This window comes from Miniopterus natalensis, chromosome 13, assembly GCF_054644295.1.
Source record: "Miniopterus natalensis isolate mMinNat1 chromosome 13, mMinNat1.hap1, whole genome shotgun sequence".
NCBI lineage: Eukaryota > Metazoa > Chordata > Mammalia > Chiroptera > Miniopteridae > Miniopterus > Miniopterus natalensis.
Genome location: NC_142093.1, coordinates 6,005,894 through 6,033,086, shown reverse-complemented (window position 1 = coordinate 6,033,086; position 27,193 = coordinate 6,005,894). Strand labels below are relative to the sequence as shown.

At 38.4% G+C, this 27,193-nt stretch overlaps 2 protein-coding genes across 8 annotated transcripts in view; one reads left to right on the top strand and one right to left on the bottom strand.

The window, feature by feature from the left end:
- GEN1 (GEN1 structure-specific endonuclease) overlaps positions 1-12,090 on the bottom strand; it is a 29,443-nt gene extending 17,353 nt beyond the window's left edge. The window contains exons 1-6 of one of the 6 annotated variants that reach the window (XM_016224767.2): positions 11,808-12,090; positions 6,737-6,868; positions 6,129-6,332; positions 5,268-5,454; positions 1,457-1,633; positions 170-280 (exon numbers count right to left, since the gene is read on the bottom strand). In XM_016224767.2, coding sequence (XP_016080253.2) covers positions 170-280; positions 1,457-1,633; positions 5,268-5,454; positions 6,129-6,289 — 636 coding nt within the window. In that variant the 5' untranslated portion in view covers positions 6,290-6,332; positions 6,737-6,868; positions 11,808-12,090. Of the gene's footprint in view, positions 1-169; positions 281-1,456; positions 1,634-5,267; positions 5,455-6,128; positions 6,333-6,699; positions 6,869-11,807 lie in introns of those variants that run through there. The other 5 variants (XM_016224768.2, XM_016224765.2, XM_016224769.2 and 2 more) reach the window with 5 other exon arrangements.
- Positions 12,091-12,409: 319 nt separating this feature from the next.
- SMC6 (structural maintenance of chromosomes 6) overlaps positions 12,410-27,193 on the top strand; it is a 54,930-nt gene continuing 40,146 nt past the window's right edge. Inside the window, exons 1-4 of one of the 2 annotated variants that reach the window (XR_015715509.1) lie at positions 12,410-12,539; positions 19,671-19,810; positions 22,720-22,837; positions 25,138-25,243. Coding sequence is in view for 1 of the 2 variants with exons in the window: in XM_087823363.1 (XP_087679489.1) it covers positions 19,676-19,810; positions 22,720-22,837; positions 25,138-25,243 (359 nt within the window). In the remaining variant the exon portion in view is untranslated. The remainder of the gene's footprint in view (positions 12,540-19,670; positions 19,811-22,719; positions 22,838-25,137; positions 25,244-27,193) is intronic. The other variant, XM_087823363.1, reaches the window with a different exon arrangement.

The window sequence follows — 27,193 nt, the reverse complement described above, 5'->3', positions numbered from 1 at the left end:
GCTGCTAGAAATGCTGATTATTTTAGTTAAGGAACAGTTCCCTATGCCTGAAATGGTATTCTAAATTAGATCCCTAATCACACAGCCACATCGTATTCATGCTTACGCAGGTCACATGGAATAACCCCCCCACTGTGACTGATGAGCAAACACAGCAACCTCAGCGCACCTTCGGGAGATAGTCGCAGCCGAGCAGCACTGCCAGGCCGACCAGCGCCTCTCTATCCAAGCCCAGCTCATTCTTGATGGATGACGCTGTGTAAGAGTCAACATGCGGGTCCTATAGGAAGTATACGTTTACTTAATCTCTGAAGAGTAAGCATTTATACACTGAACAGCATTACCAAACACGTGCCAAAGGTGTCTCTAAATGTTTAATTATCCCTAAAAGTTTAAATAGGAAAATTGTCCTGATCACCAGAATCTTCACAGAATCCAACACTTCAATACCTAGAAATAAAGCCACAGCTTCAAAAATGGCTAAACATTTCATTATCCAACTTTTTCCTCTTTATTGCTTTATGTATACAAAAGTAGATTTCCTTCTTACAAAATTAAACACTGTAAAATGCATATTACTGAAGCTGCTGGGGAAGCTGAAGCCATGTGCACAACTGCATCTTCTAAAGTTAACATTATTAACAGTGTAGTGTATATTCTTCCCAAATACCTTTTCTTTAACACGTATACAAGTATTTATTAACTATATTTTAAGTAAAAACAGTATTATATAAAAAAACTATTTCGCAACATTTCTTACCCACTAACATATCTGTGTGTCTTTAATGTTAATACTACGTACCGTTTTGATAACTGCTTATTTTTACACTGTTATCACCTCTGAGGCAGTGCTTCTCAATGGGGCACTATTAGCATTTTTGGAGAGATAACAGAATTCTCTGGCAAGAGGTTCAGCTGTTCTGGCTCCAGTCTGCCAAATGTCTACAGCCTCCCTTGCCCACCTGGAATAGTTACAACCAAAATGTCCCCTACTAGTACCTCCCTAGCTGAGAGCCATGGCTGTATTTAACTATTCCCTGTCAGTGGGCATTTGGGTTGTTTGCCAACTTTTTGGAACTACTCACAATGCTGCAAATAACATCCTTGTATATCTCTCCTTGCATATTTGGAGGTGTTTTTGAGGATAAATTACTAATAGAAATTCTGGGTCAAAGCAATAGATTTCACATGCAATTTTATAATATACTGTTCAAACTAATTTAGAATTAAAGCATGTGAAACAAGTGAAGCCCTTAGGCAAGAAATCCACATTTCAAAGAGAATGAACTATGTGGCAATGATATTTAATAACATTAATAAGCATTTTATTTAGCCATTGTTATGTTCCAGGAATTATAGTAAGCATTTTACATACTTTTTTTCTCCCATTTAATCATTTAATAATCCCTTTAAAAAATCAGTTTGTAAATGCTGAAAAGAGAAAGAAAAAAAATACCTTGGTATTCATAGTGAAATTCCTATAAACAGTCTGGGCGCCATAAAGGAAAGCATCTCCATCATTGGTGAGGCAGCCATCCACATAACCACTGGCATTGAGGTAAGCACACATGGCTTCAGCTTCCCCAGCAGCTTGGACCCAGGGAATTCCTAGGCATTCCAGCAATTCAACACACTGAAAAGAAAAAATAGATGCAAGAAATCTAAGAACATTCTTATTGTTAATTTTTTCATTTACTTTCTTATATTACAAATGTTAACAGTACCTATTTAGGTGTTTTACAAATTATGATACTTAAGAAACAATTGGAAATTTGAACACTGAATATTTTATGACATTAAAGAATGACTGCTGAACTTTTAGGTGTGGTAATTTTATTGTGATTGCTTTTATTTGTGTTTTAACAGTCTTTATTTTTCAGACAAAGGTACTAAAATATTGAGAGTGAAAAAATATTATATCTGGGATTTGCTTCAAGAAAACTGGAAATTAAGGGAGTGGGGGGATAGATGAAAGAATATTGGCCAAGAGCTAATTACTGTGTAAGCCTGATGATGGGACCCAGCCAGTGTGGCCCAGTGGTTGAGTGTAGACCTATGAACGAGGAAGTTACAGTTCGATTCCTGGTCCAGGTACATTCCCAGGTTGTGGGCTGGGCATGCAGGAGGCCGCCGATCAATGACTGTCTCTCATCATTGATGTTTCTCTCTCTCCGTCCCTCTCCCTTCCTCTCTCTGAAATCAATTAAAAAAAAACATATTTGAAAAAAAATTGATGGGTTACTTTTGCATTGTTTTAAAATTTTCTGTAATAAAAAATTAAACATTTTTAATGTTCATTACATAATCCATATTCAATTTTAAAAATTAACGTAAAAATTACTTTTTAAAAAGTAATAAAGCCCTAGCCAGTTTGGCTAAGTTAGAGCATCGGCTACGGACTACAGGGTCCCAGGTTCGATTCCAGCCAAGGGCACGTACTTGGCTGAAGGCTCTATCCTGGCCCTGGTCAGGGTGCATGTGGGAGGCAACCGATCAGTGTGTCTCTCTCATATCGATGTTTCTCTCCCTCCCCTTCCACTGTCTCTGAAAAGCAATGGAAAAAGTATCTCCAGAAGGTAGTAAGAAAAAAGTAATAAATAGTCTGTGTTCAATATTTTGATCAGTGGTATCTCAAGATTCTGGAAATATATGTAAATTATTAATAATTAATCACATTAAGATTTACATCTGTAAAACTACAGAAATCCTTCTCACATGATGCTGTCAACCTAATGTGAGTTCTTCTAAAGATGCTACCAAACAATGTGGCTTGAGGCTTGAACTTCTCTTCCTCATACCATTTCTTCCAGATAATGAAGCTCCAGATGGCAGGAAACCAGAGGGGTCAGTTGATGTTCCTAGGAAGTCAAATGTCTGCGCACAGTGTTCCTATCAATTTGCTGATGCATAAATAATCCTGTGAGTTTTCTCTGGATTATGAATTTAACCCAACTAGGCAGCATATAGTATAGTCTTATGTCCTAGTGTATTTTTTCTTGTTATGTGTAGTTCTCAAATTCTATCACCGGGGAAGATTGGGTATGGTCAAGAATCGAGGCCACTGTAGCTTGAAGAGACAGACAGATCAAATATCATCCCTGTTGCTTTAACTGATCAATTGCTTGCATGCTGTATTACACAAGAAAAATCTCTGCGAGATGTTGCCCAAGGTGGACAAGGTTCAAAAAGACAAAGTACTATGTTGACAAAGAGGGTACTTTTCAGGAGACAGTTTTGTTACGGGTACTGTTTTATTGCAAAATCCTAGTTGCTATGACCTTCCTCTAGATAAGAAGTATCCTTTCATAATAAACAAGAGTTTAAAATTTATTCAGATTCCTGTGCCGTATGTCATTCCAGCTCTTTTCAAAAACCAGCTTAGAATTTGTGATGAGGTTGGTTGTAAATTTCCCTACCCTCAGTCTGTCATGTAGGGTGGATGTGGTGTTAGGAGGCTAATTTGTACTTTTCATGCTTATACCTATCAGTTGGCAGTGGATTAGGAGGAAGGAGGGCTTAACAAAATGTCTAAGAATACCACAATTACTGCAATAAAGAATAGAGGAATTTTCTCAAAAAGAGATGGACATCATTATGCTTTATACGGGGTATATAATGCTCTAAGTATGTGGACCATGGTTATTTTCAGGAACTGATTATAGAATAATTAGAATCCAGTACAGATATTTTCTTCAACTATCGATAGTAATTAAAGTGGAACAGTCGCTAATTAAAAACTATTTTTTTTAAAAACCACCTAGGAATAAAAAAATAGAATTTCAGGAGAAAATGATTACTAATTTATGCAATGCCTTTTCAAAGAAATAACAATTTTAACCATAATTGAAAAGAAAAACAGGGACATGAATTAACAGCAAATATGATAAAAAGTTTATATCCTCAACACATAAAGAACTTGAACAACGAAGAAGAATTAAAACCTCAAGAGATAAGTGGGACAAAGACATGATGGACTTTATCCATTGAGGGACTAAAACTAGGTTAAGTGTTTAACCTCACCATTAAAAGACCAATACATATTAAACATGAATTTATGTATTTATATGTATTACATAAGCAAAGACATATCTTTGATTTTGAACACTAAATAATACAAAGATAAATCTCCTATCATTCAGTGTTCTTATGGGTGCACTGAAATTGCTTATCCTAAGCTTTGGTCTATCTATCCCACTTTGGGTAATTTATCTTAAAATCCCAAATCATAAGAAAAGGCTACATACACCAAAAATGTTCATCGTAATTTCACATATAATGGAAGAGCTGAGAAGTAAACAACATATACAATGATTTCATAGCCTCACACATGTTGCATAACCATTATAAGAGAATGTGGCAAGAGGGAAATATGGATACAATATGTTAAGTGAAAAGTCCAAGATAAAAATTATTTATGGCCCTGGCCTGTATGGCTCAGTGGTTAGAGTATCAGCCTGTGTACCAGCTGGTGGAGCACGCTGGAGGCAACCAATCGTTGTGTCTCTCTCACACAGATGTTTCTCTCTCTCTCCTCCCCTCCCTCCCTTCCACTCTCTCTAAAAATCAATGAAAAAATATCCTCAGGTGAAAATTAAAAAACAACAAAAAATTATTTATGCACTATTATGGCAAGTTTTAAAAACATATACATTTGAAAAAAACCAAAATAGTATCTTCCTATTGTTTTAATAATATATTTTATTTTATGGATTTCTTAACTTTTATAAAAATACATAACATTTTGTAAGTAATATGTATTTAAATATAATAATAAGTACTTTTAAAACTTATAAAACCCCAAGGAAAGCCAAGTATGTTGTATTCAGTATATGACCTATCATCAGTCCTGAATGAGTGAAGCATGAATTAATAAGATCTCTGTTCTGGGAATTCTTTAAGTGGTAAAGATGCCATAAAAGGTAACATGTATCAAGTCCCTACTATATACTTGTTGCTTTAGATATTAGATAGTTTCTCTAATTTTCACCACATCCCTACAAAGTATTACTACCCTCTATTTCATAAAATAGGAAATGAGGCAGATATAAATTAAAAACTTGCAGAACACCTTAGAGTTTCAACATGCCAGAGCCAGAACTTGAACTTGGGTCAGTTTCACCCCCAAGTATAACCTCTCTTCTCCATCTACACTGGCTTTCTTTATACAATAAGGTTAGTGAGTATTAAAGGTAATTGTATAACAATCTTTACCAGGGTAAAATGTTCTAATTGAAATCGGAATTATTAAATCAGATTCAAATGCTCACCTCTCTTAACACTGATTTAAAATGTGATCTCCCTGTTGTCTGAGACCAAGTTTTTCCAGAAGACCCATACCGAGTCTGATTCCTTCTGTTTATGACATCAGCCTTCAGCTTTGGGGGTTCCCCTTCTATAACGAATACCAGTTTTACATCCATTAGTGTTAAATGTGAGATACGAAAAAATAAGTTCCTAAAATATAAAAATTAGTAATATGTTAATCATCATATATTGATAGCAAAAGTCAATTACAGCAGTATGACACTGATGGCAAGAACATCAGGCTAGTACCTAAAAGGTTACATGCAATAACATTTTATTTATATTTTATCTTCACTGGACTGAGAAATCACTGAATGTTTCTTTGCTTTTTAAATGTTTTTAAGCAAGGGAGATTTATGATTATGTTAATTGCTATGTGGAAAATGGTCTGGAGGAGGAGGCGGCAGCTAAGAGCTGAGGGAGGGAAGCCAGTGAAGATGTCTTTCAGCAGTACAGGTAGAGATGACCTTGGCATACACTGAGGTGGTGCCTCTGGACATTGAGTTGTTTATGGACAAACACAAAAGTTTATTTTGGAAATATAACTGGAAAGACTTCCTGATGGATTGGACATGGGGCAAGGTAAAACAGGAAGAGAATGGCTCCCAAATTTCTGGTTTACAGTCATCCAAGCATGCAAGTAGATATGTTAAATGGGCATCTAGGTATGTGAGTCTGGAGCTCAGAAGGTTAATAGGTACAAATTTGTGAGTCATCGATATACAGATGACAGATCTAGACATGTTAATATTTTAAGATCTCCCAGCCAAGACATCAACTATTTATGCAATCACATATTTATATTCTAAGAGCTTTTACTGTACCTGAGATGGGGCTTTTCGACTATTCCAATCATTTTTTTGACTGCCTGTGCTTCACATACCCAGAGGCTCAGATCAACAGCAATAGTTTTCCCACAAAGGCTGCTCAAGTGGACGTGTTGCTTAATAGGCTCCAAAATTTGCCACAAGTCATTCACTCCCATTCTGGGTATTATCTGCTGTTGTTTGAAACGCACTTTTCAAAAACTGTTAATAGACACAGTAGCTCAGAATAAGAATTCAAGCAATGTATTACAAGCTAGGTAAGAGTAATTCATAAATGGGTTATTCTCCTTATTTCCTTCATTAGTCAGCTTTTTGGAATGAACCAAGAACACCTAAATCATTAAAAATGGCGGTAAATGACATACTGGCTACAAAATGCTGATGCAACTAACGAATTAAAAGTAATTTGGATGTCAGCAAATACAGGTTTCTCTACAGTACCGAAAAAGTTATTTTTTAAATTTAATAAAACTCAAGCCCCAGTGGCCCCCTTGCCCCTCCCCATTCCTTCCTCCTTTGTTACACCCTCTTTAGCAGCGGCTGAGAATAAAATGTTTCATATGGTTACCTTAATATTGCACGAAATTTAGAGAATAAAAAATTACCAAAAAAATAATAGTGGTAATTGGCTTTGTTCCAGCAAATAACAAGAGCTAACAAATGCAAGATGTGTAGAAATGCAGGGATGCTGTAAATCATATTTATCTTCTTGAAAATTCACTCCTTGGTTTTCATACCTACAGGGGGAAGAAGACCAGCCTCTATCACGATCAGGAAAAACAAAAAAACAAAAGCAAGGAAGCAAACAAATAAGCAGACGCACCGGAGAAAACAGTAATAGGTTAATGACGAAATACTTTCATGAAGACAGAAAATCTGAGCTAGAGGAACATGGAACTATCTTTTTAAAGAGCGTTGACTGGCTTTTTAATTGCAAGGTCCCACATGTTCATTGTGGAAAAATAAAATCTTTAAAAAAGAAATTTTTAAATCACTTACAGTTCCACTATCCAAAGAAAACTAACGTTAAACTCTTTTCTATGTACATGATATTTAAAAAACAAAACTGGCTTAAACTCTGCTATTGTAACCTCTTTGGTACTTTCTATAAGACAGTTTTTCCTTATTAAACATCTGTATGTTTTTCTTTTCCTTTGTTATTTGATAAAAATATTGCGCAGCATTTGCAATGATTCAGTCTGACTATACAAATATAATCCAGGTTATCATCCTCTGAATAATGGCCTTACTTCATTCTAAAAACACAAGGTTTGATATAAAAAAAATTAAGTCAAAAGCCTATCACCATAATGCAGAGCCATTCTAAATAAAAAGTACTATGTTGTCTGTTCCTTTGACAGAGTTCATACTGAAATCCAATCTCAAATTGTACAGGGCTGAAAAGAAAATAAATGCTGGCAGTGTTGCTACATCAGTCATCTTCTCTGAGCTTTTCTGAATCTTAATTTTATAATGTGGCCAGTGCCACCTAAGTATTATTTTGTACAAGCATTTTTATGAAGAATTGCACAAATATTTGCTGATACTTCAACATACAAAGAAAAACACACAGATTTAAACACACAGAATTAGGTAGTTAATGGTGGCTCAGTGCTAATATTGTCTATTTCACATCAAGAAGCCCCACTGGCTGAATGCACACTGTAGCATAGATTCAGAGTTAAGGATTCATCTGTTAATGTGAAAAACTGCACATAATTCTAGAAAAAGAGTGACAACACATACATTTTCTAAGGCATTATTATGAAGGGAAGCAAGACTTTTAAAGTATTAACCACCAGAACACACACAATTTTTTTAAAATAGAAAGTTTGAGAGGGAAGCTCTTGTTAAGTTTTGCTTCCCTTTTATTTGTGAAGCAAGTTGGATACTGGAATGAATTGTTATTGAAGGAAATTATGCAATTCTTCTCTCTGGAGGACAATTATCATAACTGATCTTATTTTAATGAGACCTTGACTCTAGCTGTCAAAATTTTAAATACTGGTATCTTCTGATTTAGCAATAGCTCTCCTAGGAATTTATTTTAAGATACGCTTCTAGGTGTGTGCAGATTTATGTACAAGGATATTCACTGCAGCATGGTTTTGTTTTTTTTAAATCTTCACTGGAGGATATATTTTTACTGATTTTTAGAGTGAGTAAGGGAGAGAGAGAAAAACATTGATCAGCTGCATCCCGTACATGCCCCAACAGGGGATGGAACCCACCACCTAAATATGTGCCCTGACCAGGAATCGAGCCCACGACCCTTTGGTGTACAGGACAAAGCTCCAACCAACTGAGCCACCTGGCCAGGGCCACCGCAGCATGTTTATAATATAGTAAGACACTGGGGAAAAACAAATGCCCATCAATACAGGATACATCTCTAAGTAAACTATGGTATACTGAAACAGTGGAATAGGTGATGCAGCAAATAAAAATGGTAAAGATCTATACATACTGGCCCTGGTTGGCTAGTGCAGTTGGTTAGAGCATTGTCCCCAAACACCAAGGTTGCAGGTTCGATCTCTGGGCAAGGTGCATATAGGAATCAACCAATGAATGCGTAAATAGGTACAAAATAGATTATATATTAGGATGACTGAAGATGAGGGATGAGAAGAATTACTCTTTAAAGTATATTCCTTTGTGTTTTTTATTGTTTTAAATAACCACATGCATGCATTACTTTTCAAATTAAAAAAAAGGTTAGAAAATGTGGTCCTATCTATAAAGGGTTGGGAAAATAAACTGAAATCTTTAGATGGGTCATTTCTTGCCTAAATATTAAGTGGGTCAAATTAAAAAGTAATGTTCTCCCATATAAGCCAGAGTGATCTTGTTTAATAACCTCAAATATTAAAATCATCATCTCTCTGGGAATGGACATTGAATTTCCTTAAAGGTGACACAGACTCTGTCACAAGTTAATTTATTCCTTCAAACATGGTGCTACCTTACAGCCAGTTGTAAAAGGCAAAAAAAAAAAAAAAGAATTACATGTGTTATAAATGTAATTTAGAACACTCTTTAATGTAATTTAGTGTGTAATTTAAATGTAGTTTAGAACATTCTTTTAAAATACTACTTTAGAATGATCTTCAGTAGATCTAAACTTAAGTTGTCTAATTTCCTTTTGAAAATCACTTATGTTCCTTATGAAAATCATTCAAAAAAGCAGAATGATAAAGAATACTTGAATAGTTTTGAAAGGATAAAAATTATGTGAAATGTCCATTTTATGAAAAATAACACCGTAACATATTTTAAGAAGGCAGTTAATACAAACCGTATTCTATTGTTTTATTCCTAGTCACTTTCTTTGCACCAGTTCTTCCTCTGAAGTGACATTAAGTAGCAAGAATGTAAAACCATATAAAGCTCCCAAAAGGGACAGAATGCAACAGCTTTTAAGATATTCAAGTACAACTACATTCAAAGATAGAACAGACAGTTCTTGCATGAGGTCATGATCAACCTGATGTGATTACTTGAAAATAGCTCAGCATTAAGTAAAACTTAAAAACATCACACATATCAAACTCATCCAAAACTATGTATAATTTTGCCTTGTTTTCTGTTTTTTTAATTGGGTGAAATTTGAAATTTTTGTGGTGTGAGATTTGGTCTCTACCCATATCTTTCATTATGTTATACCTTTATTGATGCCAATCTGATCATGCAGTCAATGTATTTTACATATAAAAAGAGTCTCCTAACATATTCACAATTCTTAAGAATTAGTGTGACACGATTACTTACGTGAATCAACCAAGTCAGAATAATCCATAACAAATAACTTATAACTTATTGGTGGCCTCAGTTTATTTAGTTTAGTAAAAGGAGCACTGAGCTTGGGATAGGAAGCCTAGGATTTTGGTTTTGGATACAACAGCGACTAGCTGTATAATCTTGGGACGACATTTAACTGATCTCCAAAGTGAAGGGTATTAACAAGACAAATTACAAGATTCTGATATCCTTTGAATTTCATGACCAATTTTAGTAGCTTGGTACTAAAAAAATCAAACAAAAAAAACCCCAATCACTCTATTTCAGATATTCTTGCTTGGAAGAAAAAACATGAGTTTCTAGGTTAAAGAAAGTGCTTAAAATTCACTTCAGGTTAAAACAAAAACAAACCCTTTGATGTAACCATATGGTGTCCATAAATCAATTTATGCTCCTAAAACTTCCTTAAAAGCTAATAACCTTTTATTGGTTAATTATAAAACTGAATGAGGTGAGAAAAACACAGAACCTTGCTAATTCCACTAATGAATCAAATTTAAAAAACAAAAAAAGGTCAGTGGTTTGGCTTACGTGAAAATACGTTTTATTAAACCAACCGTTTTGCAATTTTATTTGTTTTAAGCAAAAACATTACAAAACTTATTCTAACAATGCAGAAAATACTTCATTCCCAATTTAGATGACCAAAGTAGAGATTAGTAAATGTTGTAAAAGTTTACTTCAGTACAAAATTGTACTGTATGGGAATTCCCACATACTTTCACTAATTAATGCTGTTTTTACATTATTTCATCAGTTTTATTTTCATATGAATTTAGCTTAAACTTTGAGGCATAATATAACCCGGGCTTAACTTTGTTATAAATTAATATTTATTAAATGCCTACTCTTTACCAGAAATTCTTTTAGGTGCTGGAGATACAATAATGAAAGAGCAAGCCCTGCATTTAAGGACCTTAGTAGAGGAAATGAGACAAGCGATAAAGAGAATTATAACAGCGTGGGAGTACAGGCACAGAGGTGAGGAGTGATCTACCCGAGCATACAGAAGAGGCACCTTACCAGCTCCAGGGCATGGGGGAAGTGACATCTAGGCAGACCCCCCCTGCCGAGTTTCCCCTTGTTTACCAACAGGGCCCACTTCAGCTGGATGTCACAGAGTTTCAGCCTATTTAGACTATGTCACACTTACTGTATCAAGGCGAGGGCCATAACAGATATACGATATGTATTTGATTATCTTTGGAAGTAAAAGGGTGACTTGGATGGAAGGAATTTCACTACTAGACGCGTGACATGAATTTACTTGGGGGTGGGCTGGGGGAGCGGTAAATGCCACTTTTTCCCCATCTGAAAAGAAGGTAGGAAGATGGATTGGCGGGATCAGCACGTCGCCCGAGGAGCTGAGCAAAGGCTTCAGCAGGTCGAAGCCGGGGGGAGAAGAGCGCGCGGCCAAGTCCAGGCGCCGAGCGGGCATTAGTCCCGGTATTGACCGAGGGGGGGCGTCGCGCGGGGGGAGAACGGCCGTTAATGCGCAACCATAATGCCTTCAGGGAACTGCTACCACGGAAATTATTTTCAACACAGCACGTAACACCGAAAAAGAGCAACATCGGGGACGGGTAGGCTCGCGCGCGGGAGTCCGCCCCACGGGGCGCCGGGGAAGGACCCTCGCGAGCGGCGGCCGCGGCAGGGTCGGCGGAGCGCGCGGCGGCCGGACGCCGGGTTCCCCCCGCGGGTCGGCGCGGGGCGGGGGACGCGGCTCCCGCAGCGGGGCGGGGGCGGAGGCGGCTTCCCCACCGCGCTCCGCGTCTCCGGAGAAGGGGCGGGCGCGACGGCGACGCGGACACGGAGCTCGCCCCCCACCCTCGCTTCAGGGGACGCCGGGGAAGGAGCGGGCGGGGCCGCGGGACTCACCCGGACACCCCGTCTCCTCGGTTTTGGAGGACGCCCCTCCGTCATTTACCTGCTTGGCCTGAATCCTACCTATCGCTGCTTCCAGGTTCCTGACTTTAATCGTCTCCACAAAAGTGCAAGGAAATAAGAGGGAAATGAAAACGGCCTCTTTCCTTTCCCAAGCCCAGTGCAGGGCTCAGGCCCGGACCCGGACCCGGAAGGCTCCGCGGGCCCTTCAAATCCCGCGCCTGCCCGCACGCGGTCCCGCCCCTTCCGGGAAGTGCAGTCCGGGGTCCAGACCCGGCCGCAAGCTCCCAGCCGGCCGCCGTACGCATGCGTAGAGCTGTTGCTGGGGCCTCCGAGGAATCTTCCCTTTCACTGAGGCAAATCAGCAGCCCCCCTGCACACCACCCAGCGTCCGGCCGCCGGCAAACCCCGGCTTTTACCAGCCTCGCCCGCCCTCCCGGGGGCACTTCCGGCCCCTCCCTCGGACGACAGTGGCGCGAAAACTCCAGACGGCGCACGCGCGGGCGGAGTCCCGGCGGGAGGGGGGGCGGGGCGCAGGCGCGGACCGTCCCGGGGTGGGCACCGGGGCGGCGGGGCTCCTGCCTCCTTCAGCCGCAGGCGCGCGGTTCCCGGCGGGCCAACGGCGGCCAGCCGAGGCCGAGACGCCTCCAGGAGTGGCCTTAGCGCCCTGTTGCACCGCGACAGTTCCGCCATCGGGTTCCTTGGGGAGACTTCGACTTGCTCGAGGTAGGGCGAGGGTGCGCGCGTTCGCTGTCCTTTGCTCCGGTCCATGTCCCTGTCGCTGTCCCCTGTGCTTGCATCCCCCAACACGCCTGGTGGCGCCCGGCCACCGGAGCTGCCCCTACTCCAGCCCCGTGCCCCGCGGGCCTGCGCGGGTCCCCCGCCGCGGGAACTTGCCGTCGGCGCTGGGCCCCTCCTGCGGGCGGCGGCGAGCCCGGCGGAGCCCGGCGCGGGCTGCGGGACCCTCCGCGCGTCCCCAGGGGGCCCTTGGGCTTTGAGAAGCAGCTTGACGGGCGTGGGGACGGAGGGGTGAGGGTGCGATTGGGAATCGGGCTTTTTATCGGGAATCTGATGGTAACCTCACCAGCAGCAACTTAAGTGTGTTGTTTAAAGCGATATGCAACTATCGCTTAAATTGGACTTGTGGTTAAACCCAGTTTCGGGAAAATGCGAACTGCATTATCTGGAATAATTAAATTGTGATGTTTGGAGCTTTTATGATAGCATTTCCTTCCCCCGTTTTCTTGTGGAAGTGGACTGGAGGAGAATCCCACCTGGGAATTGCGGAACACAGGACTCAGGGGTGGGCTTGCAGTAATTCCTAGAAAAAGCAACTATTTGTAAAGACAAGTTACGGGAGCGATTATTACTACTCTGAGTATATTTCATGAGCAGGAGATTAAAAGCGAGTGTTTTCAAGACGAGCTATTCTGGAATGTATATTCAAAAGAAAAATAAGTCCAAATTCCCTGGCTTTGAGAGGGCTGCTGTGTAGTCTTTTAAAATATTCAATAGCATATGCAGTGGCCTGCAGGTAGGTCCCTGAGTGTGGAGGTGGGGAGGGAGCTTGTTAGGTGTACTAAGATTTACTTTATTGCATTCTGTTACTGTGGTGAAATGCGCAGACTACTAATTTTATGTTGGAATGTGTATTCAGAATTTCTTTTCCTGAATGGGTGTAAGTACAAAAAAGTTTGGAGATTCCTAAGCTGTTGTTTAAAATCATGTTTTTGTGTCAGACAGAACCATTGTTGTGTGACCGTGGGCAAGTCAGTACCACCTCTTTAAGTTTCAGTTCCTTTTCTGTAACTGGAGAAAACAACATACCTAACCCACAGAATTCTTAAATATATAGGGATGGGGTAGAGTATAATTTGTATAACACACTTACTGAGCCTGGCAAAAAGTAAGTACAATTGACATATTAAAGTTGTTACAGCAAAAAACAGGTTTTATTCTCCAAAGGTTTATTTTAGTGAGTGCTTAGATGTAGAATTTTATATAAAACCTGTCTAAATCTTGACTGTCACTTTTAGACCTAAGTTAGGAAAATTAATCAAAGCTTCACTTGGCTTACCTTCAGGAATTAATACGTAACACAAGTTACCATAATAGAATGCATTATATTTAAGGCATATTTAAATGCTACAGTTCTGTATACACTCTCAGAAGTCCTGATGACAGATCTTTTATCACTCAACACGCTTTTGCTGGTGATCAAATTCAAAATAATTTCTGTGGCCTTCTTAGCTGCGCTCCCCAATCCACCTCTACTGCGGAGTGTGTTTTACTGCTGTTGACCTCAATCTCAGTGTCCTAGGAGCATTTCAGACTCAGTGTTTTCAAACAAAATAAATGCATTATTTATCCTTCCTCTTTGCCGAACCTGCTTCATTTTAGCATTGAGTGTGAAGATTGTTTCTGAAAATTAAACACAAAATAAAATTTTATAAAGCGTAACAGCATTGGAGGGACACATCACAGTAGAATCTTTTCTGTAGTTTTATGCATTAACAAAGGATAGGCAAGAAGATGAACAGATCATTAGCCAATTTTACAGCCTATAAATAATTAAACTGTTAGTTAAACCCAGTTCATGCCTTGAGGAACCTGGGCATTAAAGAGGTTTGACTTTAGGTTTTGACAAACCTGGGTTTGGATCTGGGCTCTGCTAAGTCATAGCTACGTAAGCCTGGGCAAAATGGCCTCTTGAGCATCAGCATCCCCTTTTGTAAAATGAGGCCAATTTATAAGGATGTTGATTAAAGGAAATACATAGTGTATCTCAAAAACTAAGCATGTAGTAAGTGGTTATTCCACAAATGTTACCCCTACTCTCCCATGTTACCCAGACTTTTGAGTCTCTTGACTTCATGTCTTCCCGCCATCTCTGATCATTGCTGTTGCTTTTTGGTTCAGTGCCCCTCACCCTTTAGAGACTGGTCTCTTGCCCATATTCTCAGTCTCTCTGTTTCATCTGTCCAATACATTGAGCCCACAGGGATGTTTTTAAAACATAAATCTGACTGTTCAAATTTATTATCTGATTTTTACTTTCCAGCTTTACTGATCTGGAATTGGTTGATGGATGGACTTATGGATTTTTTAAACTTAAATATATTATCTGTTGTATCTCATATGATTTCATGATATATTCCAAGCAGTGTGCTTAATTAATTGAATACATTAAAAATAAGGTTGTTTAATGCAGAATGAATGTATACATGGTGGCGGGAGGAGTGGAATTGGGGTTGAAGTCGACAGTCCACAGCAGATTCAGAAGGAGCAGCAATTTGCCTTTGTATAACATTTTTTATTGAGGATTCCAGTTCTGTTATGTCTTTTGACTGCTGTTAGGTCCAGCTTTGATAAATAGGAAGTATGAATTATTAGATGCTCACAATAAAATTTAAAATCCAGAAATTTATAATCCTATTGAAATGCATTTGATGTCTTATCAAATTTCCTATGCACATCCTTGCTGTAATGAACCCTTGGTTACTGATCTTTCTTTTTGAACTTATTTTTGTATTGAATTCTGCATATTTGTTACTGTTTTTGCTGTGATAGAGTTTGGTTCCTGTGAGGGGGAAATGATACATTCCTTAATTCTGATATTTTATAGACAAATATTAAAAACTCTGAAAAGCTTTGTGGATGTATTGAAAATCCCAGAGGAGCTCCCCCCCGTTTTGTGTGTTCCAGAATATTTATGAGTATTTTGGGGGGTCCTCTGTTTATATGTCTCTGTAGCCTATTGGAAACAGTTTTACTGTTTTAACCTGTATCTAACTTTCAAGACATTTATATGTGTTTTTAAAAATCCATTATCATTAAATTACAAAGTGATTCCTATTTTAAAAGATAGGATCCTTCAATGTCTGTTAGGTGCGAGTTACCATGGCAACCCAATAGCAAACTGCAAATCCCAGACTAAGCACAGCAAATAAAAAACATGTAGTCCGCTATCTTCTTTGTAGTGTAGAACCTCACATTCATTGTAAGAAGCTTATCACACTTACCTTTGTGCAGTTCCCTCCCCACAATTTTATTTGAAAAATTGCCATTATCTGCGAATGGTAAAATACTAAAATCAGTCAGCTGATATCTGAGTGCCTGCAAACTAAGATCATGTATTAGACATTAATAAAAACAGTGTCTAAAAGGGCACTTAATATTGTGCAAACCAAAAAGTAATGTTTCTTCTTTGCTCTTCTATAAAAATGAACCACTGCTCAGTAATTGAGAGGATGGGTGAGAAAGAAGAAAGTGTTGGAGGAAAATGGCTTGAGGGTATTCTAAAGAATTTAAATTAGCGAGGGTATTCTAAAGAATTTAAATTAGCGACAAGGTGAAACTAATATACCTTGATGCTTGTTATTAAGTAATTTGAGGAATATATTTGATTTTTCAGTTTTGAGTTGCATAAGAGATTCAAAATAAACATTAAATTATTTGTTACAAAAAAGATGTTGGATATTATGTAATTGTGACTGTAATGCTAATATTGTTTCTAAAGACATTTGTTTAGGTTAAATGTCCTTTGAGTGACATAATTTATCATGATAAATTAGGTTCTTCATTGCCTTTAGGATAGGATTAAGTTCAAGTCCTTCAATGTTATTTACAACAGTTTTTATCAAACTTTAATATGGTTGTGAATCATCTGAGGTCTCCTTAAAATGAAGATTCTGATTCACTTGGTTTAGGGTGGGGCCTGAGACATTGGTTTTCTAACACATTCCCAGGAGATGTAGATGCTGTTTGCTGGTGCTTGGACTACACACTTTGAATATCCAATCTGCAAGTCATCCTGTGGTCAGCTTCTCTGCTGCTCCTACTTGTTTGCTGGCTCTGCCTTATAATTGATGACACTGTGTCATGGACTTGCTTACAGTACCCTCAACAGCAGCAGTTTGCAAAGTGTGGTCCACGCATCTATGAGACTCTTGCAAGGGTTTACGAGGTCAAAACTGTTTTGTAATACTAGTAAGATGTTATTTCCCCTTTCACTTTCATTCACTTTTGTTTGTACAGTGGAGTTTTCCAGAGGTTATGAGACATGTGATGTCATTGCTCTGAAGACTGATAGAATGTGTACATATATGTTATTTTAAAAGTTTAACAGTTTTAACTTATAATGTGGTAAATATTGATAGATATAAACAAAAGTTCTTTGAGTACCGTAGTATTTTTTGAGATACCATGACCTTTGAGAACTGCTGCCCTATAGTATTGGGCCATTGACACAGACTAATCTAGAACTTACCGGAGCTCTTTCCTTAGCCACAGTGACTGCCAAGCCAGAGTGGGAGTTTAAGCCCCCCACATGGCCACCTCTCTGGGCAGTGGTGAAAGGCCTCCAGTGACATCACGCAAGGGAGCGCGGGAGTAAGCAGCCCCCTGTTGGGTGGATGTCTCTGAGCTCTGGGTGATCTCCACTGCAGCCGTTGCCATGGCTCTCTGCTTAGCCTTGTCTGACACCAGCCCAGCTGGGACGTTGAGATGACTCCTTATAGCCTCACCAGGGTGAAAGTCCAGGTTGCCCACTTGGCCTTTGCTGGTGTAGGGGTGAGTGGCACAGTTTTTTCAGTAGTATTTAGCTGGAGTAGATCAATTCTTGACTGAAAATTATGTGTCTTATTAGGCCCTTTTCCTGATCCTTTGGCTAGAGAGAACAGCTTTCCTTAGTTCCATCCTATCTCTCACCTCCCTACACCTACTCCTGTTGGTGTTTCCCTAGGTTCTGTCTTCTCCAAATCTGAGAAATTGAAGCAAAACAAAAACACAGGGAAATCACCAGAGTGTCATTCCTTGGGTGCTGAGGTCCCTACGCAATCAGTCTCATGTTTGTTTTATAAATAACTTTCAAGGTTTTTAAGTTTACCAAGCAGGAGGAATAGGGGAAAGTACACCTGTTCCATCTTCATGGAAGCAGAAGGCTCTCTTTGCTTTTGTAAACTTGTACTGTGGGAGCATTCTAGTCCCACTGAATATCCCTGATATTTGATTGTATAAAAATAAAATGTGAATAAATATTAAAATATTCCCATAGAAGGAAAACTAGGTTTGATAGAGCAAAGAACTAGTTTTGGGAGGAAATGTTTAAAATTTAATGAAATAGAATTTTCATAAAGGAGTCATGATTATAATTGAAGATTTTACAAAATATAAGGTGATTTTGTGTAGTAAATTTGGGGCTTTAAGTTATCAATATTTTGGAAAATAAAATTTTGGAAAATTTGATTCAGGAAGATACAGTGAACCTGTAAAAACCAATATACGAGATAGAAATTGAGGTGATTTCATAAAATTAACTTAAAACAGTCTCCACTGTCTAATAGCTCTAAGCCTAGTTCTTTCTCATTTTCAAAAAGCATTTAAATGTCGTGCTCTAGAGGTGATTTCAGAACATTAAAAGCATGGGAGAACTATTCATTTCATTTAATGAATTGTCATTAATAACAGACTTGACAAAGATTGTTCTTCAAAACACTTCCCCAAAAATATGTACAGGTATTTGATATTTCTGAAATTGTTTCTGTCAGTATAAGTTTGGAAAGCACTGATTAAAAAAAAAAATCACTGTATGAATGTCTTTCCCTCGCCCTCCCTTTCTCTTCTGCATTCCTCCTCTAGAGCCCCTGTCCTGTTTCTGCACAGCCACTTCATGCTCTCTGCAGCACGGCTCCACTAGCCCCTCACCCTCCCAGCACGCACATGCACTTAGTACTGGCTTTCCTGACCTGTGTTCATGTCATTTCTTCTAGGGAGGGCTGACTGGAGTCTTTCAGTCCAGATTCATAACAGAGAAAATCTCATTTAATGTGCTGCTGCCCAGGTACCTGGTACACACAGGGTTGCTATGGTATAGTACTTGAGGGACTGAAATGGATTGAGACGAGAACTATTCTCATTCTTTTCTTGTATCTTAAAAGTTTTTGATTACCTTTGTCAATGATTTTTTCTTTATTTATTCGGCAGACAGTTATTAGGTCCTTTTGAGGTCTTAAATGTATTTTAAAGAGAAAAATGAAAGCAGCCATCAGAGTAGTCATTTAATTTCAGTCACAGACTGTCAGCTTTGACTTGAGGTGCAGTATTCATATGTTTAGAAAATCTTGTATAATTTTAGATATATTCATTTTCCAGGTTTGCATTTTATAGTCTATTGGTAAAAAATAGTCAGTCAGTATGGACTTTCTTTAGAGAACCGGTAAGGGAAATTACTGGTGCTAGGCAACACTGCTTCAAACTATACTTCCTTGGGAAAATAATTTAAAATTAAAAGTTTTATCTAATTGACTGTTACTCTATATCATGTAAAAGTTGCTTGATGCTCTGGAATAATTTCATCTCTAATGGTGTCATCTCTAATATATCTAGGAAACTAGAAACCACAGTTACACAAGATCTTTTACTTTTTGTGAGTTTAGGAGTAAAAGCACTTAGGCCCATAGCAGTAAAGTCTGAGCCATGAATAACAGAAGTTAAGACCAACTAGGTATAATATATGAAGGTGATTTAAAAATACACACACATTTGTTACCTTATACCTCTATAGGTAAGAAGTCTGACATGTCTCCTGGGCTAAAATCAAGGTGGCAGTAGGGCTGTGTTTCTTTCTGGAAGCTCTAGTGCAGAATCTGTTTCCTTTTTAGCCTCTTGTGACCACCTGCATTCTTTAGCTCCTGGACCTCTTTCTCCATTCAGATGATATTTTTACATTTTTAAAGTAAAAATGTATGAGCATAATACTTAAAACTTAAGCTTTGGTTTAAGTTTAATGTATGTGGAACAGTCATAAGGATACTATACATGATTTATATCCTTGTTATTAAATATTTTAATATTCAGACCTGATGGCCAAAAGAAAGGAAGAGAATTTCTGCTCTCCTGAAAATGCCAAAAGACCAAGACTAGAAGAGATGGAGGATTTTGATAGAGATGGTGATGATGAACGTACAGTTTCTTTCACTAATGGTACCTCTACTTTGGTAAGTACAGGATTACAAAACTGTTTTTTGATTGGCATCTTTCTCATGTCTGGTTTTTATGTCATAGTCCTGATAATTCAATATCAAGAAAAACAATATGACTTCTAAAAAGCTGAGGCAAACTTGAGAAATTATGAAGTTTTTGTTAGACAAAATTAGTAGAGAAAAACAATGATGCAAAGAGCTCGTTCTTTGGAAAGAGCATTAAAATGGACAAGCCACTGATGAGAATGAAAGATGGAATAAAATGATAACAGCCACTGTGGGAAATAGTTTCTCACAGTACGCAGGACAGCTCTCCTCTAACAGAAAGTTACTGGACTCAGAATATTAGTATTGTTTGTACTAAGAAACCCTGTGATAGACTTATTAGAAGACACAGATTACCACTGTCAATAGGTATGAACACGGTAGCTGTGACCAGACCCTGCAAACATCAAAGGGATGGTAAGGGAATACTGTTCACAGCTCTACCCACAGAAACCCGACAACTTAGATGGTGTGGACCCATTCCTGAAGAAGCACACAGTGCCGCAATTTACCCAGTGAAATAGTGCGAATCACTCTGCAACTATTAATGAAATTTAACTCATTGTTTAAAAATTCCTGATAAAGAAATCTTCAGGCCCAGTTGTTTTGACTGGAGAATTGTACCAGATGTTTAAAGAAGAATTAATATTAATTCTACACAGTCATTTCCAGAAAATAGAAGAGGGAACACTTTCCAATTCATTATCTTGATACCAAAACCAGACAAACAGGGCACTAATAAAGCAAACTATAGACCAACATACGTCATGAATACGGACTCGGAAATCCTTAACACATTATCAGCAAAATAGAAAGAGAAATCTACACCATCATCAAGTGTGGTTTTTTCTAGGTATACAAGCCTGGTTCAATATCTGGAAATGAGTCAGTGTAACTCACCATTTTAACAGGCTAAAGAAGAAAAATCACATGATCATATCACTTGATACAGAAAAAAGTTGACAAAAATCAAATACTCATGTTTAAAATTCTCAGGAAGTAGGAAGAAAGGGAAGTTCCTCAACTCGATAAGGAGCATTGACAAAAAACCTACAGCTAATACCATACTCATTGGTGAAACACTGAGCTGTCTTTTTCTGAAGATCAGGAACAAGGCAGAAATATGTGTTCACCACAGTTATTTAACATAGTTCTGGGACACCTAGCCATGGTATTAAACAAGAAAAGGAATCAACAGGTATATAGGTTAGAAAGGAAAAAGTAAAACTGCCACTGTTTGCAGATGACCTGATTGTCTACATAGAAAATCTCAAGGAATCTCTAGAAAATCCCTCCTAGAACTAATTAGTGTGTTCAGCAAGGTTGCAGGATATAAGAGAAACATTTTCTTAAAAAAGTCAATTTTCATATACTAGCATTGAACACAGGAATATTGAAATTCAAAATATAATACCGTTTACAATTGCTAAAAAAAAAAAAAGGTGAAATACTTAGGTCTAAATCTAACAGAATATGCACAGGACTTATATGCACAGGACATATACTGATGAAATGGATCAAAGAACTAAATGGATGGAGAGGCGTACTGTGTTCACGGACTAGAAGGCTCTCCAGAGAAAAGATGTCAGTTCTCAAAATTGCTATGTAGGTTTAATGCAATTTCTATCAATATGCTAGTAAGATTTTTTTTTACAGATACTGACAAATTTATTCTGTAACTTCTATGAAAAGTCAAAGGAACTAGTATAGATAAAACAGTTTTGAAAAAGAAGAATAAAGTGGGAGGAATCAGTCTATGTTATTTCAGGACTTAAGATATACCTACAGTGATCAAAACTGTGTCTTATTGGTGTAGGGATTAACTTATAGATCAGTGGAACAAAACAGAATCCCAAAAGAGCCACACAAATCAAGATAAAACCTTTATTTTGACAAAGGTACATAAAGGCAATTCAGTAGAGGAGAGAGAGCCTTTCTAACAAATGTACTGGAGCAATTCGACATCCATAGGCAAAAAAGTAAACCTCACACCTGATATAGAGATTAACTCGCAATTGGGTAACAGACTTAATTGTAAAACATAAAATTATAAAACTTTTAGAAACATATAGGACAAATCTTTGGGATCTAGGACTCGGCAGAGAATTCTTAGACTTGACACCAAGCCCACAAGCCATAAAATGGGGGAAAATGATAAATTGAACCTCAGGAAAATTAAAAACGTCTGCAAAAGACCCTGTTAGGATGAAAAGTCAAACTATAGGAGAAAATGTTTACAAACCACATATCTGACAAAGTTGTAGTATCTTGTATATATAAAGAACTCTCAAAATTTAACATTTAAAAGCAAATAATTCAATATGAGAATGGACAGAACACATAAAGAGACATTTCTCTGAAGTGCAGGATATATAGATGGCAAATAAGAACCTCACATGATGTACAACCTCACTTGTCATCAGGGAAATACAAATCTAGCCACAACGAGAGAGTACAACACACCCATTAGAATGGCTAAAATTGAAAAAAAAATGACCACACCGAATGCTGACAAGTATGCAGAAAAACTGGATCATTCCTATATTGCTGGTAGGAATGTAAAATGATACAGCTACTCTGGGAAATAGTTTCCTATAATGCACCAGACAGCCCTCCAACAAAAAATTATCTGAGTCAAAATACTAGTATTATTTATATTCAGAAACATTGTGATATACTTATTAGATTCTTTAAGAACTTTCGAATGAGTAGTTACTCATACAAGAGTCCCATTTAATTTCATTTCACATGTTTGAAGTTAACATTCATTTTCTGTAACTTTTTTCATTGGTAACTGCTGATCTTTCTCCTGCTGTAATGTTTGGATGACTATAGTGAGTGAATTGGACCAATTGTCTTCTCCCATTGTTTTTTAATAGACTGCAGCAGAAGTTGGAATAATTGAGAGTATTCAGCTAAAAAACTTCATGTGCCATTCAATGCTTGGACCCTTTAAATTTGGCTCCAATGTTAACTTCGTCGTTGGCAACAATGGAAGTAAGTGCATTCGTTTTCTTTTGTATTTGACTTTGAGCACTGCATTGAGATTAGAATGCGTTAACTTTAAAAACAGGTGACTGTCAGTGCTGATAAATCTAAGCTTTACGTCTGTCACTTGTGGTCATGAATATTTTCAGTGTTTGCTGTCATTCTGCACATTAAGAAGATAATGAGTTAACTCTAGGTTTATTATTTATGTGATAGAGGTAAACGTTTCCTGCTTACTCTTTTGAATCTATTTACCTTGGAATTTACATCATAGAAGAGTGGACAAGCTATCCTTATTGTAATTGAGGCAGCTCTGTCTATTAAACAGCTATTAAATGTTGTAACATAGCATAAATAAAGTGCCATGGGCATCCAGACATGAAACTACTTCTCATTCTTGTGACCAGTGAAAGCATTAAGATGAGCTGGTATTTATGGTGGTACTTTGTCCCCTTGGGGAAGAAGCTGAAACGTTCCAGGCAAAGATTGCTCATCAGCTTGGGTTTGGGGCGGGGGGGTGAGAAGTCGATGCGTGTAGAGAGAGAGGTGAACAGCCCTGTGTGGCGTTATCGTATCATGCATTGTAGTGGGGGGCAGGAGCTTACACTGGAGAGTCATGTAGGTGATTGTTGAGGATCTTGGATGCCATGGTAAAGATTTGGGGGTTTTATTCAGAAGTCAGTGGGGAACCAATTAAAGTTTTTGAGTGAAGTGGTGACATGATCAAGATGGTGAAACACACTGGCCACACTGTGGAGAATAGATTAGAAGCGGGGAGACACAGGCATTAGAAAGACCGTTGAGGTAACTTCTGTGATAGACCAGCCAGGCCTGAGGCATTGCCAGCTTGACTGAGCCAGCGCACAGGGAGGGAAGGCTTGCCAGAGCCTGCAACTGGTAACGCTGCTAGGACATCAGGTCTGTGTAGTTCCACAGCCTGTTCAGTTCTTTGTTTTCCCTACTCTGTATTCAGCCAAGAGGAAAATGTTTTCAGGAGAGACTGGATAGAGGGATCGGTGCTACACGGAGGTCACATAGGTCAGTAAGTGAAGAAAGACTAGTGGGTTTTGCCATTAGGTCCTTTCTTATTTTTAACTTTTGAAACAGTGATTTTACTAGTAAAACTTAAGAAGAAATAATGCAAGTAGTGGAGTCAGTGAATTTGGAAGTGAAGGAAAAGGAGAGAGTTAGAATAGGGACTTGAAAGGCATTGCAGGACTAAGAAGTGTAAGGTTAGTTCTAAGTGTAAGGTTAGTTAAGTGGTGTTGTATTTTAGTTAATTTGGACTTTATTGTGGAAGGTGATGGGCTGGTAAGAGTTGATTGAATCGGTTGATCATGAAATTCATTAAATGTTTACCGTGTTCTGAATAATTGTAGAGTTTGGAATTTCAGCTTGTGATATTTTATGTATGAGTGGGTAAAAAGAAATACACTTTCAAAGAGCTAGGTGATGAATAGTATTCAAATTAGGAGTAATAATTATCCAATATTATATAAAACATTTATTTATATGACTGGTACATTTTTCATATTTAAGTTCATTCATGGGAGTGCCTATTATGGGCAGATATTGGGGACAAAGCATTGAATGAAGTCAACGACATTCCTGTCTCTATGGAACTTGAATTTAAGGGTTGTTGAAAATAGTTTCTGGCCTGGCCGGGTATGGCTAAGCAGTTGAGCGTCGACCTAGGATCCAGGCGATTGGGGTTCGATTCCTAGTCAGAGCACATTCCCGGGTTGCGGGCTTATCCCCAGTCGGGGGGCGTACAGGAGGCAGCCGATCAATGACTCTCTCATCATTGATGTTTCTATCTCTTCCTCTCCCTCTCCTTTCCTCTCTCTGAAATCAATAAAGATATATTTAAAGAAAATACTTTCTGACTTCTAAGAACTTATGGAAAAAATAAGTTTTAATTAACTTAGAATATAATAAAAATTAGATGAGTTAAGTATGTATGTATAGTTAGATAGTTCATTGCATAGGCTGATGGGCCAAGGTACAATGGGATTTTTAGGTTGGAAAGGTGGCAGCCATTTTTTTCATTTTGTTATTAGTGGCAAAAATGTAATTCCTAAAATATACTAATTTTCCTAATGGCATCAGCTAAATATTTTATTATATGTGCAACTTTTTTAAAATTATTTACTACTTTGGCACTGGAAGAAAATTATAATTGAAGTGTAACGTTTCAGGGTTAGGCTAATTCACATTTTCATTCCAAAAATTTTTACATCAAATTGTAGAGCTAGCCTTTCATTTTCTCTCACCAATGAATGTGATTTCTTCAACATCTGTTTCTTTAGGTGGGAAGAGCGCAGTACTCACAGCTCTCATAGTCGGTCTTGGTGGAAAAGCAATCGCAACTAACAGAGGATCTTCTTTAAAAGGTTTTGTGAAAGATGGACAGAAGTAAGTGTTTGCTTTCAACCTGTATTTTTCAGGGTTTTCGTAATAGCAGGTTCTTTAGATTCCCGTTCATGTAGACATTGCAGGGAATCAATTGGCTTCCCAGAACTGGAGCAGAGGAATCACATCTTTTCATTCCTTTCTCTTGCCCCTGTTCCCACCATGGCCCACTGTTGCCTGTCATCCTTTCCAGACAGAAAGCTTGTGCAAGTTATTGCCACGCGCCTGCCTGCCTACACCTTTATTTCTGTTACCTTTCTGGAAGAACGAGCAGTGATAAACCTACATACTTGTGTTTAAAGCAATATTTATAAACATTGGACTTTCCTGACTCTTGTTCCAAACGCAACTTGAAGTCAATGTTGATGTGACACAGGTGAAAGCAGAGTCCATGACCATCCAAGGTGTCCCTGCACAAGATTTCTGCCTCTAGCTCTTTAAGAATTCCAAAAGAGTGTTCTGCTTTGTCTCTGATTGTATATTCTTTACCCAGGTGATTCAGCAGTGATTTTGATTTGAGGACCACAATCACAAGTCTGTTTGTGGTCCATCCTGACCCTTGGTGATCTGTAACTGCCCACTTTGGCTTCAAGTTTATATTTATTTTTGTTAACAACTTGCCTTCACATACCTATATAGTAACTGCCCGGTTTACATCATCATAGACTCATGGCCTTTTGCCCATTAGGAGCTCTGTTCAGGATGATGTTATTATTTTTTTAATAGTGCCTCAGATAGCTCAGTAGGGACCTCGTTTCTCCTGGCAACTAGACATCCCAGACTCTCATAGCTCCCGGAGTGAGGCTACTTCCACTGCTCATTCCTCTCACATGCCCAGTGCCCAGACCATCGGGAACTGGATAATTAACAGTGATGTCTTTTTTCTCTTATAACAGACTTTCCTCCGCTCAGTGTCATATCTGTTTAACTTCTTCCATTTTATTACTAAAAAAATAGAACAGGGAGGATGTGAATCAGGACTGCAGTTTCTTATGTATCTCTCAGAAACCTTAGGAATCTGAACTCTGAGCCAGGGTTCCAAGTTGACTCAGGAGAAGCAGGGGAAGGATACACAGTAAACGATTTCCCATGCTGTGTGACCTTGGAAAAGAACTGTTTGGTAAGAATTCTCCCAGCATATTTTTTGTCTCTACTTATCTTATTTGGGCCCCAGCCCAGCAAGCTCATCTGCCCAACAGTCCCCAAACAAAATTATGTCTGAAGTAAAAAATTAGTTATTTTTTTAACACTTTTAAGTTAATAGTCTCAACTCAGTTTTAATTCATTACACTTAACTACACATTTCTTAGTTGCCCAGATAATCACCTTGTCTACCTAGCCAGATAACACATTGATCTTTCAAATAGAAGCTTCAGGAAGAAATTACTTTTTTTGTATCATTAAATGTTTTATGACTCAAATTATTTTTTTCCCATTTGGGAGGTACCTGGACCAAAGCAGAAACTCTTTCTGGGGCTTGCCCTTGGAATACCATTAAAAGGAATAAAGGAAGGGCTAACTTACACAATCACCAGCTTTTGAGGACACAGCTGTCTGTAGACAGGAACATCAATATATTTTAAACAGAGTTAATAACAGTTAAAAGCTTTAATGTGGGCTCAGTCTCCTTTTTACTGACCTTGTCTGAGAAAGTAGCTATAAACAGCTTTTCCAGACCCATTACTATTACTATTCCTGTCATCCCTTTCCTCATTTAAAACATTTGGTATCTGTAAAATTCCCCTTAATTTACAGTATCTTGTTCTGTCATCATGTTTTTACAGAATCAGCTCACTGAGCTACTGAGCTTTTCAGTTCTATTTGTAGTCTGTTCTACATCTAAAATCTATGTGGCTATCCCACTGTGTCTGAGGAATGGCCTTGTCTGGCACAGGTGTGAGGTGGCCTCAGGACTCTCTCCCTCCACACCGCCTCATTGTGTCAAACATTATA